This window comes from Drosophila obscura, unplaced genomic scaffold (assembly GCF_018151105.1).
Source record: "Drosophila obscura isolate BZ-5 IFL unplaced genomic scaffold, ASM1815110v1 contig_75, whole genome shotgun sequence".
NCBI classification, from domain to species: Eukaryota; Metazoa; Arthropoda; class Insecta; order Diptera; family Drosophilidae; genus Drosophila; species Drosophila obscura.
Window position 1 is genome coordinate 1810549 of NW_024542867.1, and position 16863 is coordinate 1827411.

Below are 16863 nucleotides of genomic sequence, written 5' to 3' on the forward strand. Positions count from 1 at the left end.
GGACCTGTGGTCAGGATGAGAAGCGACAACGGAAAGAACTTCGTCGGTGCTGACAGAGAGGCCAGGAAATTCAACGAAGTCTTCGAACCGGAGAAGATCCAGGGCGAACTGTCGTCCAGAGGAGTCGAATGGATCTTCAACTGTCCGGCGAACCCAGCTGAGGGAGGCGTCTGGGAGAGAATGGTCCAGTGTGTCAAGAAGGTGCTGGCGCATACTGTGAAGGAGGTGGCGCCTAAGGAGCATGTGCTGGCAAGCTTCCTGATTGAGGCGGAAAACATCGTCAACTCGAGTCCGCTCACACACTTGCCAGTCACGGTTGATCAGGAAGCCCCATTGACACCGAACGACCTGCTGAAAGGAGCAGCCGGCGTACCGGACCTTCCAGGAGACGTTAGTCAGTCGCCTAAGAAGTTCGCCACAAGGAAACAGTGGCGGATTGCCCGGATGATAAGAGATCGGTTCTGGAAACGCTGGGTACATGAGTACCTACCAACGCTTGTACGCAGGGAGAAGTGGTGCGAGCACGTCGAGCCAATGCGTCGTGGAGATCTCGTGTACGTATGCGATCCTGCCATACCAAGGAGAGAATGGAGGCGAGGCCTCGTTGAGGAGGTGTATGCTGGAGTGGACGGAGTACCACGACGAGCGGCGGTGCGCGTGGCCAGTGACGATCGATCCAAGCTTATGATGCGTCCCGTCTCCAAGTTAGCTGTACTGGATGTGGTGAATGCAGCTGCTTCACGGGGGTCGGGATGTCGCGGAACGGATTAGCTCTAACGATCGATAGTATTCGCATCTAGTATTTTTGAAGAGATTAGGTATTTGGGTGACCTGCGGTCACATTAAAGTTAAGAAGTCAAGCCATGTTTCCCGCTTCGGCTTATTCCGATTGACGTGACCAAGAGAGTAGGAGGAAAGACTGCGGTATGTTATAACTAAATAGTTGAGGTTAGACCTAAGCCAATGTATTTCACCCCTACAGAATAAAACACACCACACATCATATGGTGCACACGCACATATCATTTACGCTACGAGATCTGGTATTCTTGTTTCGGTGTCGATATACTGAAGTGTTGAAGGCAAATCCTACGCGGTCATCGTCGGTCGGCGTCAACAATTTTTTATATACAAAATCGACTATCAGTCTACTTCTTATAGTTAATTGGATTAAGTACAATAGTGAGAGTGCACACAGCTTAGTTTTCACTCCCATTTTACCTCCTGCCTTAACTCTGAGGTCTTCTTCTGGACCGAGCAATGATTTCTTCAACGTTCCAAAATCAAAAGTACCGCTATGTCCAAAACTTTCTTTCATCAAATTCTTCGATATCTAAATTGAGCTTGCGGGTGGTGGCTTATTTAAATTAATTTGTTTCATTTTTTCATTTTAAACGAGAAAGAACGTGTGAGTCGTTTCTGGGGACACGACTCTACTTATACCCGTACTCAGTCAGCATATACATTTTTGAGCTTATGATTTTTTAGAATTTTAGAAAAAAAATTTTACATTTTACATTTTTTTGCTACATCTGCTATCTACATATACAATGTCTATTCTACATCTAACATGTAGATTGTACATGTTCCATTCATATTCTACATCTCCACCGCTAGGGGTTGCTCGCGCACTGAACGCGGCGGAGTGTGCGAGCGAGAAGGAAAATGAGTTGTGTTGTCGTGGGCGGGAGGGGGAGGGGAAGCAACTGAAAATTTCTTCATTCTGGCTATAATTATGATCCGATCTGATTCAGATTCAGATTCAGATTATCTTTAAAAATGTGCCTGCCACAGATTTTCGTCTTTTGTGGGGGCGGGGCGAAATTTTGAAATACACTTGTAGCAGTGGGATATCACATGAGTCTGGAAACCAAATTTGGTTGCCCTAGCTCTTATAGTCTCTGAGATCTAGGCGCTCAACAAGACAGACAGACGGACAGACGGACAGACGGACAGACAGACATTGCTATATCGACTCGGCTATTGATGCTGATCAAGAATACATATACTTTATGGGGTCGGAAACGTTTCTTTCTCTGCGTTACACACATCCACTTTTACCACAAATCTAATATACCCCTTAACTCTTTTTTGAGTACGGGTATAAAAATTAATTAACCCAGCACTACTATTTCATTGAACAGCATATATTATGGTTAGTTGTCTAAAGTCATGAAAAACAAGAAAATGAATTGCAAATGTAGCGGGGTTTCTTCGAGTTTATAATGCTTACATTCCAGGCTTTCCGTAAAGGTATCACATATTCAATTTTAAAGACTAGAAATATCTCAAAAAAAGCTTTGAGAGTAGTGACTTGCGGCACTACCATTTCATTGAACACAACTGTAGGAGCCTCAGCGGAACAGAGGTGACAAAAGTCAAAGAATTTAATGAGCGCTTTGGATAAAATAAATAAACTAATCAGAATTTCCAGAGCTTTCGAAAATGAAATTTTCAAAATATTCAGTATTAATGTTTAGGAGATGTAAGCAATAAAAGTTGCAAATTTTTTCCGTTTCATAGAAAGTTCTAGACTGACTTCAAAGCGAAAAATATGTTGTTGTTGTCTATATGCTGCAATTGTGTAAGAACGAGGTTTTGAGCGTGTTAAAAGGGGGAGGGATCAAATGTATAGCCGTGCAAGACTGAGTTTGTGTTAAAATAAGTCGTGTTATGCGAGGGCCGCAATTTTGAACGAAAAAAGTTAAAAATAAGATTTATATGAGATATACAATACATATACATTAGGCTGGACCAAAATTTGACAACAAATTTGTTATGATCCGCCTTTTTGCCGCCCTGGTATATCGCTCCCAGCTAGCTCTCGGGTAAGTCAGGGGTGTTTTCGACCCGATACCCAGGGGACGGATTTAACAAAAATTATATATTGAAACATACAAAAAAAACACAAATCAAACATTCTTCCTGGTCTCGTCTTCGTTTGCACTCTCTTTAGCGGGGGCAGCCGGTATTCTTACCCTTAGCTAGGCCCTCCCTTCCATGAGCGTTTTCGAAATCTGCGCTCCCATTTTTATACCCGTACTCAAAAAAGAGTTAAGGGGTATATTAGATTTGTGGTAAAAGTGGATGTGTGTAACGCAGAGAAGGAAAATTTTCCGACCCCATAAAGTATATATATTCTTGATCAGCATCAATAGCCGAGTCGATATAGCCATGTCTGTCTGTCCGTCCGTCCGTCCGTCCGTCCGTCCGTCTGTCCGTCTGTCCGTCTCGATGAGCGCCTGGATCTCAGAGACTATAAGAGCTAGGGCAACCAAATTTGGTTTCCACACTCATGTGATATCACACTGCTACAAGTGTATTCAGAATTTCGCCCCGTCCCCTCCGCCCCCACAAAGGACGAAAATCAGTGGCAGCCACAATTTTAAAGATACGATAAGACTAAAAACGCAGTATAGTAGAGAATGCCCATATCTACCAGATTGCCGAATCTGAATCAGATCGGATCATAATTATAGCCAGAATGAAGAAATTAATTTTCAGTTGCTTCCCCTCCCCATCCAACCTCAAACGACAACGCAACTCATTTTCCTTCTCGCTCGCACACTCTGCCGCGTTCAGTGCGCGAGCAACCCCTAGCGGAGGAGATGTAGAATCTAAATGGTACATGTAGAATATACATGTTAGATGTATAATATAAATAGTATATGTAGATGTAGATAACAGATGTAGCAAAAAAATGTAAATTTTTTTTTTTTAAGTTTTAAATAATTATATGCTTAAAAATGTATATGCTGACTGAGTACGGATATAAGTAGAGTCGCGTCCCCAGAAGCGACTCACACGTTCCTTCTCGTTTTTATCTTGGTTTCGCCCTCTTCCCCGCTCTCGACTCACCCAACTACAGGTATCTACTCACTCTTTTTTTTTCTTTTCAATGCATAGTTTATATTATCTCATTAATCCTGCCTAATATTAAACATTAATTCCTTTTTTTTTTAATTTGAACTTATAAATAGAAAAAACTAAAAACACTGACAAACCAAAAATACTAGCAAAAGAAAATACGAAATCTATTCCGCCCCAGTTGGCAGCCCCATTTCATCGACAACAAATTAACATGAATCAGCTGAAAATTAATGTACATAAACGATCTTAAACTAAAAAGAGCTCTTGTTAGTGCAATAAATAAATAGGGAAGGGGGTGTCGTTCGGGGGAGGGAATAGTCTCCGTTTACGAATTTTTTTTTTTTTAACGAAAATCTAATTTATTTTATAGCTGTTTTTATTTCTTTCTTCTCCTTTTTTCTTTTTAGTCTTTTTTTTTTGTTTTGTGTAACTACTTGTGCGTTTGGAAAAACGTGGATATCATATATGTGTTTGACTTGAATGTGCCGGGAAAGGTGTTGGTTTGAGGTTTGGATATGTGTACGTGCGGGTTTTGGGTTAATGTGATGTGTGTGAGGTGGGCGAGTGTATCCCCATTGTGGTGATGTAGATCCGGCTCCTCCTCCAGGGGCTCTCCGGCCTGGTGTCGGCTGTGTCTGCTACTGCCGCCTCCTCCTTCCTGCGCCGTCGTCGTCCCCGTTGTTTCCTCGTAATGGCCGGGCTTCGTTCCCCCTGCCTTCGTGGTCACTGTGTTTTCTACGTTTTCTTTTTTTGTTCTGAATTATTTTCTTTTTTTGTCAACACACGTGTGCCTCGTTTGAACCTTTTCCGGAAACTGATCCTCGCAATCTAACCTTCACGGCCTCGTTTTTTCTTCTCCAGCCTTGCCACCTTGCTCCCTCCTTGCAACCCTGTTCCAGCCTCCCAGGATCCACAACAGAGGCCGCTGTCTCCTCTCCTTCTCCAGCCCTGTCAGCAAACGGCTCCTTCAAAAAGGCGTCCATAACACCACACTCCCGTTTAAAGGTCCTGCCGTCGAAACGGGAGTGCAAAACCAAGGCGGCGTCTGGATTCTATACGCCAAACGTAGGCCATCGCCCAAACCCTGAGATCGCGAGGCTCATGCTCTACCGACTGAGATGACAGGGCTACTGTTTGAGATCCTTCGCATGGAACACTCCTAGCCGTGCCCCTTGTAGCGTCTTCAGTTCGTACAAGCTGTTTCCGATGCTCCGGACCACTCTGCACTTAATATACTTCGGGCGGAACTTTTTTTTTTTTTGGTATTTAATCGCTAAAGCGAATAGAGTGGTCGCACGACGATGAATCTGCAATGACCAGATACTTCAGTTGGTATGGTGCTATCGATGATTTGTTGTGGAGGGCATGCACGGTGTTGCTTTTCGATGATTCCAAGGTTTTGTTGATGAGGGCATGCACGGTGTTGCATTAAGATGATGTTCTCGGTGATATTAATTTTACAAAGTAATGTTAGGTGTAATGATTTTAACAAAGTACATTAGATTGGTGTTAACGGTGTAGGTAATTATTCAGTATAATATTTAGTTTAAAAGTGTATTCGTGTGCGTGAGTTTTACAAGGAAATTAATAATAAAATGTCAATTATACAATGTAAGGGTTAGAAAGTGTAGTGTGTATGTTTTAATGTTTACGTTTTACAGGTATTCTAAGATTAAAGTGATATGTTTGCTTGAGATTAGTTTGTATGAAAATTATCACAGAAAAAAAGCAACAGAAGGTTGCTCCAGAGAGTAGGAACAACAGAAGGCTGCTCCTCAAAGTGACTTCCGATAGCACCGAGTTGCCTGACCTGAATTAATCCCATGTGCTTTGATTCAAAACTCCAAATTGGCCTCATCAATATATTTCGCCAATTCTCTAAAGAAAAGAGGCTCTTTTGTGAGTAATAACTCCTTGATGTTATTAAATCGCTTGAAAATCTTGTACTTTTTCCTAATACTGGCATGTCTCTGGCAGTAGAAAATTTCGTGTTCCGCATCATCGAGAACACTGCAAACTTCACAGATGTTGGAATTTCTGGCTTTGATCCTATGTAAAAAGACGTGATCATAGGTACGTCCAATAAGTAGTCTGTTTATGACCTTTATATTTTTGGCACGCCAGTCAAGAGCCCAGTGCCACGGTTTGACTGGAATCTCGCTATAAATTGAAGCAAAATACGCCCCTTTAATTTTTGATATTTCTTTATACTCATTATTCCAGTCGATCTGGACTCTAATCTTAACTGTTCTAATTACTTCATCGAAGCTGAGAGGTATGTTAACTATTCTACCCACGCTAGTGGCTGATTTGGCTAGTAAGTCAGTCTTTTCGTTAATAGCAATGTTCTTATGACCGGGTATCCAGTGCAAAACAAAGTTGCTAGTGAAGGAATTGTCTATATTGAGGTGTGTTTCGTCTGTTAAGTATGAATTTGATTCATTGCTTTTCAGAGCCTTTAAGGCCCCTTGACTATCACAGAGAATAACAGTTTTATTATATCTTTTTTTACTTGATATCTTTACTGCTGTTAGTATTCCTACAAGTTCTGCAAAAACAGAAGAGGAATTATTTTCAATCTTAAATTTATAGCTGTTGTTACTAGGGTAATCCAAGATACCTATACCTATCCTATCACCATTGATGGAGGCATCAGTGGAAAGAATGTTCCACCCATCTAACACCCACTCTTCAAGCTTGGCTTGAAATATGGCATTACATTCTTCGTTTGAGATGTCTTTTTTTTTCCTGTCAAAGACTGAGAAACAAATTGCAGCTTTAGGACTGTGTTTGTATTTTTTATTTTCAGTATAATTGTCGAAAAGGTCCCTAAATTCTTGGTACACGGCTGTGTAAGCAGTCCTTGCGTTAGACAGAGTGATATTATCATAAAGAGTCGGATTTAGCACTTTAACCTTAAGCAGTTCTCTGACTGTAAGAATCTTAGCTCTGTGTTTAGGCGGTAAAATACCAGCCAGAGCAAAAATCAGGTGCGTAGATGTTTTTGGAGGGACACCCACACATCGGCGAAGGCCGTCTGTGCACAGTGTAGTCTGTGCAGTATTAAGAGATTTGCTATTGCCAATGTTTAGATTTGAAAAACTGGTAATGGCGTGCTCCTGCTGAAATCTGATGAAAGATTTGAAGATGTTGCAAGAGATTTTGGGTTTGAGACCTGATTTAATGGTGGTTACAGCATGTAGCAGAAGCTGACTTTTGTCTGACTTGTCCCTGATTTTTGCAATGTGCAATTTGTCTGACATATTGGCACTAAGGACTCTGCCTAAAAAGGTGATGGATTCCTTTATCGGAAAACTGCTATTATTGCATGCTACCGAGATGTTGTTACGTCTTCCCCTCCCAGCAACCATAACTGCAGATTTGCTGGGATTGAAATTAAGACCTAGATCCTGACAGAGCAAATGAAAGTTATCGACCTTTACCTGTAAGTTGTTCCTAGCTTCAGTTATGTTGTACCCAGTTGAGATGATGGCAAAATCATCAGCAAACTGAATTACAGTCGTATGGCAATCATTGATTTGATGCAGCCTTTTGGTGTACAGATTGAAAAGTATAGGCGAGAGGCAGGAGCCTTGAGGCAAACCACCATTGACTTCTTTAATGCAGTCACCAAGTTTTAAGAATCTTGATGAGAAGAAATTAACAATCCAATCTGTATATTGCGTAGGAATGTGTTCATGATCCATTAACATTTGTAGGGTTTGTAGATTAACACAGTTATATGCATTATCTATGTCTACAACAACAGTTACAACCGATTTTCCCCGTTTTTTCTCATGGGCCATGGTATTGATAAGATCATTTATACACATGGCTGCTGATTTGCCTTTTTGGTATGCATAAGTCCGTCTGGGCATGGTATTGTGTTCTTCTAAGAACATATCGAGTCGATTCTTAATCATTAGATTAAGAGTTTTAGCCAACACAGAGATGAGCGAGATAGGGCGATAGTTTTGATAAATGCTGAGATCCTTACCGCGCTTTGGGATGGGAATGACTTTGATGGAACGCCATTGATCAGGGACTCTACACTTTGTAAATAGCTTGTTGTATTCTTGTATAAGATTGTTCTGTGCTGGACTACTGAGTGCTTTTACCATATCATATGTAATTCCGTCTATACCTCCCGCAGTGTTTCTGCCTCTGTTGAGAACAGCAGACAGGTCACTCAAGTCAAAAGAATCAATGTTCAGAGAAGTTTTTCTAGGAAAATATGTTTGAACTTTCGCTGATACAGAGACTTGTCTTCTAAGAAACTCAAGGTACGGAGAAGACCATTCTGAACTAAAGCTTGATTTTAAAGGATCATTGAAGGACTTGATGTTCCTCAAGAAAAGCCAGGCTTTCCTTGAGTTTGGCTGTTGATTGAGTAGATCAATTTTGTTGGCATACGAGTTCTTTTTTGCAAGCTTTACTGCCTTTTTCCATTCTGTTTTCAGGTTAACCACTCTTATATAGTTGTTCAGACTTGGAGCTCTCTGTGCCAGGATTTGTGATTCTGTATATTTGGAGTGCAGCAGCTGTAATTCTGGATTCCACCAAGCTTTGGGGCATCTAATGTTGCTTAAGGCATAAGTTGAGACCCTAATACTGTTTGTTAGGCTATTCGTGATGTTTGATATATTTCCTGCTAGCGTAGCACCTGCAAGTCTTCTAAGGAGTCTGTTTTTGGCAAGAAAGAGCCTCGGCTTCTCTTTGGTTTCTGGTATTATTATTGAGATAGGGTGATGGTGGCTGCCTCCAACAAAAGTGGAATTACAGCTCCAAGTGATATTTTCACAGCAGTTTGTGAATGTTAGATCCAAAACAGAACCGCTTTGACTGTCGATATGACGTCTAAAGGTGCAGTTTCCATCATTTAAACACTTATAGCCAGAATTACTCATATAGTCTTCCAGAAATCTACCCTTGGCATTCGTGACGTAGTCACCAAAGCAGGTGTTTTTTGCATTGAAATCTCCAGCAAAAATCACGTTGCTCCTGCCATCAAGCTTTTCAACAATGTCTTGAATTACATTTTTAAAAGTATCTGTCTTCATTGAAGGTTCAAAGTAGACTGAGACAATGGTAAAGTTTTTGTTTAAGTTGCATGTTTTGGCGATGAGAACATCATGATCTGAGTTGTAGACTTCCTTTTTAAGTTTTATACCGTTTTTAAAAGCAATGGCTACTCCACCGTAACCATCATCTCTATGTTTTTCAATAAGATCATAATTGATCAGTTTTCTATAGGTAGTATCATGAGAAAAAACTTCGGGAGAAAATAGCAATGCTATATTCACCAGAGTTAAGGGTATATTCTATGTCATTTTTATTGTTTTTAAGAGATTGGACATTGAGCTGTAAGATTTTAACAGTCATTATTATGTAAAATGTCTATATTCTTCCCTACATGCTGGTTGCTGTGATGCGAGCTACCCTGTAGGACTTTTCCTCTGATGTTTTGAAGAATATTAGTGCCGTTAGCTGACAAGAGCAGTACAGGAGTGATAAGTTCAAGAATTTCTTGAACTATAGTGCTGTTGACACTACTTAGAGTGTCCCCATTTTCCTTGTTGGGAAATTTATAGGCATGATCACTGGAGTCATTAGTGTATGAATCTAGTGAGAAGTGCGGTTTTTGTTTCGCAAAGCCTACAGTTCGTTGAACAAGTCTGCTGCTATAGGAGTGCTTTTTTAAAACATGGTTAGCTTCTTCATTCTTGTTGATGACTTGGGAGATTTGATCATTTGATTTGGTATTATTTTGATTGAACTGATTTTTGTGGATAATCTGAGGAAATTCTTTGTCGTAGTCAAGATTGCGATCATAGTTTTGTTGGAAAGAAAATTGCTTTAAGGCTTCTTTCCTGGCTAATTTTTTAATGGTCATAATTTTATTTATGTCGACTTCTTTGGCCCATACCTGACATTTGTTTCTCTCAAAAGCATTGTGCCCATCACACTGACACAAGATGCACTTGTTAATGTTGCAACTTTCATTGCAAGTATTGCTACCACATTTTTTGCAACGCTTTTGTGACTTACAACGTGAGGCTGTATGTCCTAAGCGACCACAATTGTAACACTGTCTAACCGCAGGAATATAATAACTGACTTTTAGCGAGCATATGTCATAAATTTGAACAGACAATAGGGATTTCTGTGCCTGCAAAAGAAATTTTGACAGTCTCAGTTGGTTCAAGAACTACTTCATTCGCTTCATTTTTAGATTTTCTTAAAATGCGTTCAACACTGTTTATTTTAATTATCGAGGAAAGATTGTCAAGAAGTTTTATGTCAGAGATGTTTGTAGGAAATGCCCCTAATGACACCTACGGTTTCAGTGAAGTTCTTTGGAATAAAAATATCGATATTTAATTTTTTTAATTCATCGTTAAGCACAAAAGCATTCGCATCATAAGGGGTATTAAAGTACAGTTTGTATAGAGTCGCTGCAAGGGGGTTTATGCGCTTAAGTCCATCAAGATTTGTATGTTTAATTTTTTCAAAGAGATAAAGGTCACTTTTTATATTTTTATTTTCAAAAATACTGCTACGTTTAGTTGCAAGAAGAACACAGGCTTCTCCTTTAAAAGAGAGCTCATACAGATTTATGTCATGTTGTTTGATTTTACTGTCATTTGGAGACACGCTACCGGCAGCAAATGTATTACTATCTTTGTTTGTATTGGTGCTATTTTCCATTTCGCTTGTATGTACGATTTTTTTCCCGATTGAAATCCTGCCTGAGCCCTGCTATAAACTTTTTGATATCCATAGTCTTGTTTGCAGCGCTCTCAGATGCACGCTTTACTCCTGACGGCCACTATGGTGGCGTCAGCCATCTTCGCTGGTGGTTTCACCAGCCTGCCAGGGACTTACCAGCTTTCTAAATGAAAAGCACTATTAGGACCGACAAAGTATAATAATTAGTTGAAGCTCTTTGATTCAAGAGGTTTTTAGATCTTAAAATCAGAAAAGAAAACAGTCGACGATTGCACATTAAACAAGATTGAACAAAGGGAGTTAAGAAAAAACATTAAACATTAATTCCTTTTTTTTTTAATTTGAACTTATAAATAGAAAAAACTAAAAACACTGACAAACCAAAAATACTAGCAAAAGAAAATACGAAATCTATTCCGCCCCCGGCGCCCCATTTCCTTCGACAACAAATTAACATGAATCAGCTGAAAATTAATGTACATAAACGATCTTAAACTAAAAAGAGCTCTTGTTAGTGCAATAAATAAATAGGGAAGGGGGTGTCGTTCGGGGGAGGGAATAGTCTCCGTTTACGAATTTTTTTTTTTTAACGAAAATCTAATTTATTTTATAGCTGTTTTTATTTCTTTCTTCTCCTTTTTTCTTTTTAGTCTTTTTTTTGTTTTGTGTAACTACTTGTGCGTTTGGAAAAACGTGGATATCATATATGTGTTTGACTTGAATGTGCCGGGAAAGGTGTTGGTTTGAGGTTTGGATATGTGTACGTGCGGGTTTTGGGTTAATGTGATGTGTGTGAGGTGGGCGAGTGTATCCCCATTGTGGTGATGTAGATCCGGCTCCTCCTCCAGGGGCTCTCCGGCCTGGTGTCGGCTGTGTCTGCTACTGCCGCCTCCTCCTTCCTGCGCCGTCGTCGTCCCCGTTGTTTCCTCGTAATGGCCGGGCTTCGTTCCCCCTGCCTTCGTGGTCACTGTGTTTTCTACGTTTCTTTTTTTGTTCTGAATTATTTTCTTTTTTTGTCAACACACGTGTGCCTCGTTTGAACCTTTTCCGGAAACTGATCCTCGCAATCTAACCTTCACGGCCTCGGTTTTTCTTCTCCAGCCTTGCCACCTTGCTCCCTCCTTGCAACCCTGTTCCAGCCTCCCAGGATCCACAACAGAGGCCGCTGTCTCCTCTCCTTCTCCAGCCCTGTCAGCAAACGGCTCCTTCAAAAAGGCGTCCATAACACCACACTCCCGTTTAAAGGTCCTGCCGTCGAAACGGGAGTGCAAAACCAAGGCGGCGTCTGGATTCTATACGCCCAAACGTAGGCCATCGCCCAAACCCTGAGATCGCGAGGCTCATGCTCTACCGACTGAGATGACAGGGCTACTGTTTGAGATCCTTCGCATGGAACACTCCTAGCCGTGCCCCTTGTAGCGTCTTCAGTTCGTACAAGCTGTTTCCGATGCTCCGGACCACTCTGCACTTAATATACTTCGGGCGGAACTTGGCATTGATGTTATTTTTAAAGCTGCTCAACATGAAATTCCGATTGTACACTTCCTGACCAGGTAAGTATCGAATTTCCCTTGCCCTCCGATCATATTGTTTCTTCGATCTCCCGTAGGCCTCATGCGAGTTCTTGCGGACCTCATCGCGGATGATCTCCTGCTGGTCATTCCTTGCCACAAGTGATACTTGCGCATCGTTCAACGCTCCAAGTCTCCGCGCCAATTCGTAGTCCCGCCCGCTGGTGAACATATGCTGTCCGAATAGTACGAAGTACGGTGACGTCCCGATACTCGTAGGTATGGCGCTCCTGGCCGCACACTGTATCTCCGGCAGCTTCTCGTCCCAGCGCGTGTGGTCTTCGCTGACATACGTGCGGATTGCTGCGAGGACAGTTTGCCTGTCCGCCGCGTTTGCCTGCGGTGCATAGTTCCCCGACCTCGTATGCGTTATGCTCATTTTTTCCAAAAATTGGTTAAACTCGGCTGACACGAACTGTTTCCCATTGTCAGTGTGGACCGTTTCTGGGACGCCAAACTGTGCTAAGACCTCATGCTGGAATAGGATCACGGCCGATGAAGTGGCTTTGGACAAGGCCTTCAACCAGACATACTTGACATGTAGTCGAAGACTATGAGAATGACCACATTCCCACCTCGTGTCCTAGGATATGGACCCAGAAAGTCGAGGTAAATCTTCTGCATTGGTCTCTCGGTAACGGTCTCGGCCCCCATCAATGGACGATTAACTTGCGTCGTGTGTTTCGTTTCTTTACAGGTACCACACTCTGCGACATACGCCTTCACCTGCACCGCCATCCGGGGCCAGTAATAACACTGCCGCAGTCATCCCGGTGTCCTCGCGACACCTCCATGCATTGCCACGTCGCTATCGTGTGCCTCCTGGATCAGCGTGTTCGTCAGTGCTTCTGGAATCCACTGCTTCCACTAGAACTCCTCCAACTCTGGCCGGGCAAATTGTTTACGCCTAAACAGCAGGCCATCCTCTACCTTCAGGTCTGGAAAGTTGTCCCTATCCTGCTGGACTGTCTCTATCCTCCTCAGGTATTCCTCGTCTTCGAATGCTGTGGTGTCGAAGTCCAGGAAGTCGATCGCCTCTACGTCAAACGGACGAGACAGCATATCCGCGACAACGTTGTCCTTCCCCTTGCGGTGCTCTATTTCGAAGTCATACGCCTGGAGAGCTAATGACCATCTAGCTTGTCTCCCATCCAGCGCCTTGAACTTCATCAGCCACTGCAAGCTTGCGTGATCCGTTATCACCGTGAATGGCATCAGCTCTACGTAAGCCCGGAACTTCTCTATTGCCTTCACCGCAGCTAAACACTCTTTTTCAGGAACGCTGTAATTCAGTTGCGATCGGGTCTTCCGCTCCTTCCTTCTGGAAGAGAACTGCTCCAATCCCCACGTGGCTCGCATCCCACTGGATAAAAAAGTGTTTCTTAAAGTCCGGGTGGCGTAACAAGGGAGCGCTGGTAAGTGCTTTTTTTAGCTTCTCGAACGACTCGCTCGCTTCTACCGTCAGCTTAAATGAACCTTTCCCTTTCAGGCAGTCTGTGAGAGGAGCTGATAATGCCGAGAAATTTCGAATAAACCGGCGATACCAGCCGGCAGTCCCCAAAAATCTCCGAATTTGTCGCACGTTCGTCGGCATCGGTATCTGCGTGATCGCCTGTACCTTCTCCGGATCGGTCCTCAGTGCGCCGTCGCCTACGATGTACCCTAGATAGTTCAGGTATTTATACACGAACCTCAACTTCTTTTTCCCGATTGTCAAATTTGCCTCATTGAGACACTTTGCCACCTTCTCCAACAGCTTCATGTGTTCCTCGAACGTCCGGGAAATGACTAGCAGGTCATCCAAATATACGAAGACATGGCTTCGTAGTCGCTGGGGAATCACGCGGTCCATTAATCGACACAGCCGCTGTGCTGCGTTTCACAATCCGAACGGCATCGACTTAAATTGATAGAGTGGTCTCCCTGGCACCGTAAATGCTGTATACGTTCGACTTTCGGGCTCCAGCTCTATCTGCCAAAAGGCGTGCTTCAAGTCAATGCTGCTAATGAACACGGTGTCCTCCACCCGGCTCAGGATCGATTCGATGCTCTGCAGTGGGTAAGCATCCTTTATTGTTAACTTGTTCAGCTTCCGCGCATCCAAACATAATCGGTTTTTTCCCGGCTTTCTCACTAGCGTCACCCGATTGCTTCACGGACTTTCGCTGAGTTCGATGACTCCTAAGCGCAGCATCTCATCAACCTCCGCAAACAACGACTCCTGCACTGCCAGGGATACTGGATAGAAGCGCTCCTTGACGGGTACTGCCCCCTCGACTAGGCGTATCTCGTGCTTCTCGATCTTCGTTCTTCCTAGACCGTGTGCATCAAACGACCGAAACTTCTCCTTCACTTGGTGTAGTCGTGTCTGTTGGGAGTATGTCAGCTCGTGGGGTTCCATCGGTCTACTCCTCGTCAGCAGTTCGGCCTCGATTTCAGCTACCTCTTCTCCTCGTTCCCGGCCTACTATCTGCGGCGCCAGTCGAAACTTCCGCCAGAAATCGACTCCCAGGTACAAAGGCTGTTTCAGCGAGGGACACAGGAACAATTCCATGGTAATTCCGTCACATGACCCAGGATTTGATGAGGCGTGCCTCCTGCGGCTTGTACTGAGGATTTCTTGGACTCTTGAAGTTTCAGTTCTAAATCGTCAATTAACTCCTTTCCACCTCTTTCCAGCAGGCTGACTGATGCCCCTGTATCGAGCAAACCCATCAGTTTCATCGAGCCCAGGCTAACTCGCGCAAATGGTCGGTCATCCTGGCTCATAGCAGAGCGGATTGCTGCACATATGCCGCGTCTCCTCCTCTGGCGTGCCTGGAACCTGACCCGAGCTCTCTGTGTTCTGGCTGAACCTGTTCGAGCGATCTCTTCCACCTCGTCTCCCATTATCCTCTTCCGGGTCTGCTCGTATCGATGCTGCCTTTCTGCTAACGGCTTACGCTCCGACCATCTTGCCCCAGGTAAGACTGATTGGTTTACCTTATATATTGTATTATATATATCTTTTTCCTTATTTCTAGGTACGATATCTACATGTAATTTTATATTATCATTGGAGGACAGAATTATTGGTTGTTCCTTCGCGGTGACGTGGAACGCGACTCCTCCAATTGTGTCGTGCTCCCTTTTCCGTTTCCCGGCCGGCATTTAGTACACTTAGGGAGGATTACCCCGGCTGCCCCACACTTGTAGCAGAATATATTCCGCACCGCCGCCTCACACTCAAAGTATGTGTGCCCCGGCTGAGCACAATTCCAGCACTTCAGCTGTGTGCGATCGCCCCCAGACTCCTTCGCCCTATATACGGCCTCCAGTGGCTCTGTCTGCTCCTCCAGCTCGTGGTTCGTCGCTTCTACTTCGTGCACTTTGGGGTCTTCCCTTCGCCTGTTACTCCCGTGATCTGTACCGCTCCTTGTCCATCGGGTTGACAGCAGCTTCTCGGCATCTGCACACTCTTCTCGTAGTTTCTGCAGATTTGGGATTTGCACGAGACTCTGACCACGAGACTTGGTACACCGTCTGCAAATGTTCCACTCGGAAGATGAACTCCGCCACAGGCATCCCCTTCGGATCGCCATCGAAGCTCAGACCCCATTTCCGGATCTGCACCTGCTCCTGCCTGACTTCCCCGTAACTTGGACGACTCCTGTTAGGGTTTGCGTTGGCCCCTGAGCCTCTGGTGTTGAACTACCAGTCATCCGGTGGCCGGTCATCCAGTCCCATAAGCATCGTGACTTCGTGTCCTGGCACCTGCGACGCTCGTTCCGGCCCACTGCCAACTTTCCCGTCCTGGGACCTAGTCGTCGGAATTCTGTATGGCTGGTACCTCCTCTGCACTTCAGTGCTTCGCCTAGTTTTTCCCGACCCTTTAAACACTTCCGGATCACTCATCAACCAATATATCTTTCCTTTACCTACTACCTAATCACCTATGCATCAATATATGTAAACTAACTCTACGTATATGTGTTGGTGCTAAATCAATTATCCTACAAAAACCTAAATACATAAATGGACGACGAGAGAATAAATAAATAAATAGTATAATAAATAAATACCCGATCACTCACACAAATGTTTAAATAAATATATGGTTTATACTCTAAATAAATAAATAAACACCTACGTAAATAATTAATCGCATAAATAAATAATACCATAAATAATAATTCCAATAAATAAATAACTCCTCTCCCAAAAAAAATAAATCCTTCTTCGCTGACCTACCTATTCCTTCTTTTAAAATTGCTACTTTACAATGATAGTGAGTATCTTCAGTCCTCGAGAATGACTTTTAAAATACTGATTCCAATCCAAAACACTTACGTCAACAAAACAAAAATCTTTCTTTCAGGCTAAACTAACTGGGCGAGACGAGGGACAACTGCAACTCACTGTTGCAGCAGGTGAGCGAACCAATCCGTTTCCATCGCTATTATTTTCCGCTTCTTTTTCTCTTCGGAGTGCCAACTCGCCTTGCTGTTTCTTTCCAGACCACAGCGGTTCCCCCCAGTCGGACAACGATGCTGATGCCCTCTCGGCATCGCACGGACCACAACCCGACAGACCCACGATGTCTTCCTTTTTTTCTGATCAGCTCCGTGGATTCCTCGAGTCGGAGAACGCTGCAAACGCCCCTAAGGCACTGCACGGACCACAACTCGCGAAATCCACTCGCCACCTCTCTGCG

General features: G+C 43.5%; 1 protein-coding gene and 3 long non-coding RNA genes across 5 annotated transcripts; all 4 read left to right on the forward strand.

Annotated features, from left to right (window-relative positions):
- Positions 1 to 5710: 5710 nt before the first annotated feature.
- Positions 5711 to 6278, forward strand: LOC121405141. Its single transcript, XR_005968389.1, has 3 exons — positions 5711 to 5943; positions 6094 to 6145; positions 6212 to 6278. It is a non-coding gene; the product is annotated as an uncharacterized LOC121405141 (long non-coding RNA).
- A 3994-nt stretch (positions 6279 to 10272) lies between these two features.
- LOC121405140 lies at positions 10273 to 10694 on the forward strand. Its single transcript, XR_005968388.1, has 3 exons — positions 10273 to 10363; positions 10437 to 10585; positions 10654 to 10694. It is a non-coding gene; the product is annotated as an uncharacterized LOC121405140 (long non-coding RNA).
- Positions 10695 to 12608: 1914 nt separating this feature from the next.
- Positions 12609 to 14028, forward strand: LOC111078283. Its single transcript, XR_002608243.2, has 5 exons — positions 12609 to 12779; positions 12868 to 13394; positions 13448 to 13585; positions 13660 to 13845; positions 13927 to 14028. It is a non-coding gene; the product is annotated as an uncharacterized LOC111078283 (long non-coding RNA).
- A 4-nt stretch (positions 14029 to 14032) lies between these two features.
- On the forward strand, positions 14033 to 16579 carry LOC121405114. 2 transcript variants are annotated; one of them, XM_041595715.1, is made up of 4 exons: positions 14033 to 14229; positions 14308 to 14725; positions 14853 to 15133; positions 15194 to 16184. In XM_041595715.1, the coding sequence occupies exons 2-4, from the start codon at positions 14550 to 14552 to the stop codon at positions 15322 to 15324; spliced, it is 588 nt and encodes a 195-aa protein (XP_041451649.1). In that variant the 5' UTR covers positions 14033 to 14229; positions 14308 to 14549; the 3' UTR covers positions 15325 to 16184. The 2 variants fall into 2 exon arrangements, with proteins under 2 accessions (XP_041451649.1, XP_041451650.1); XM_041595716.1 differs by lacking the exon at positions 15194 to 16184 and adding an exon at positions 16528 to 16579 and having other exon boundaries at positions 14035 to 14229.
- Positions 16580 to 16863: the final 284 nt, after the last annotated feature.

Excerpts from the sequence above, each read along its gene's own strand:
- LOC121405114 (XM_041595715.1), top strand. The coding sequence starts at position 14,550 with ATGTCAGCTCGTGGGGTTCCATCGGTCTACTCCTCGTCAGCAGTTCGG. Across the intron at positions 14,726-14,852 it reads GACACAGGAACAATTCCATG|GCTGACTGATGCCCCTGTAT; the intron begins GTAATTCCGTCA and ends TCTTTCCAGCAG. Across the intron at positions 15,134-15,193 it reads CTCCGACCATCTTGCCCCAG|GTACGATATCTACATGTAAT; the intron begins GTAAGACTGATT and ends CCTTATTTCTAG.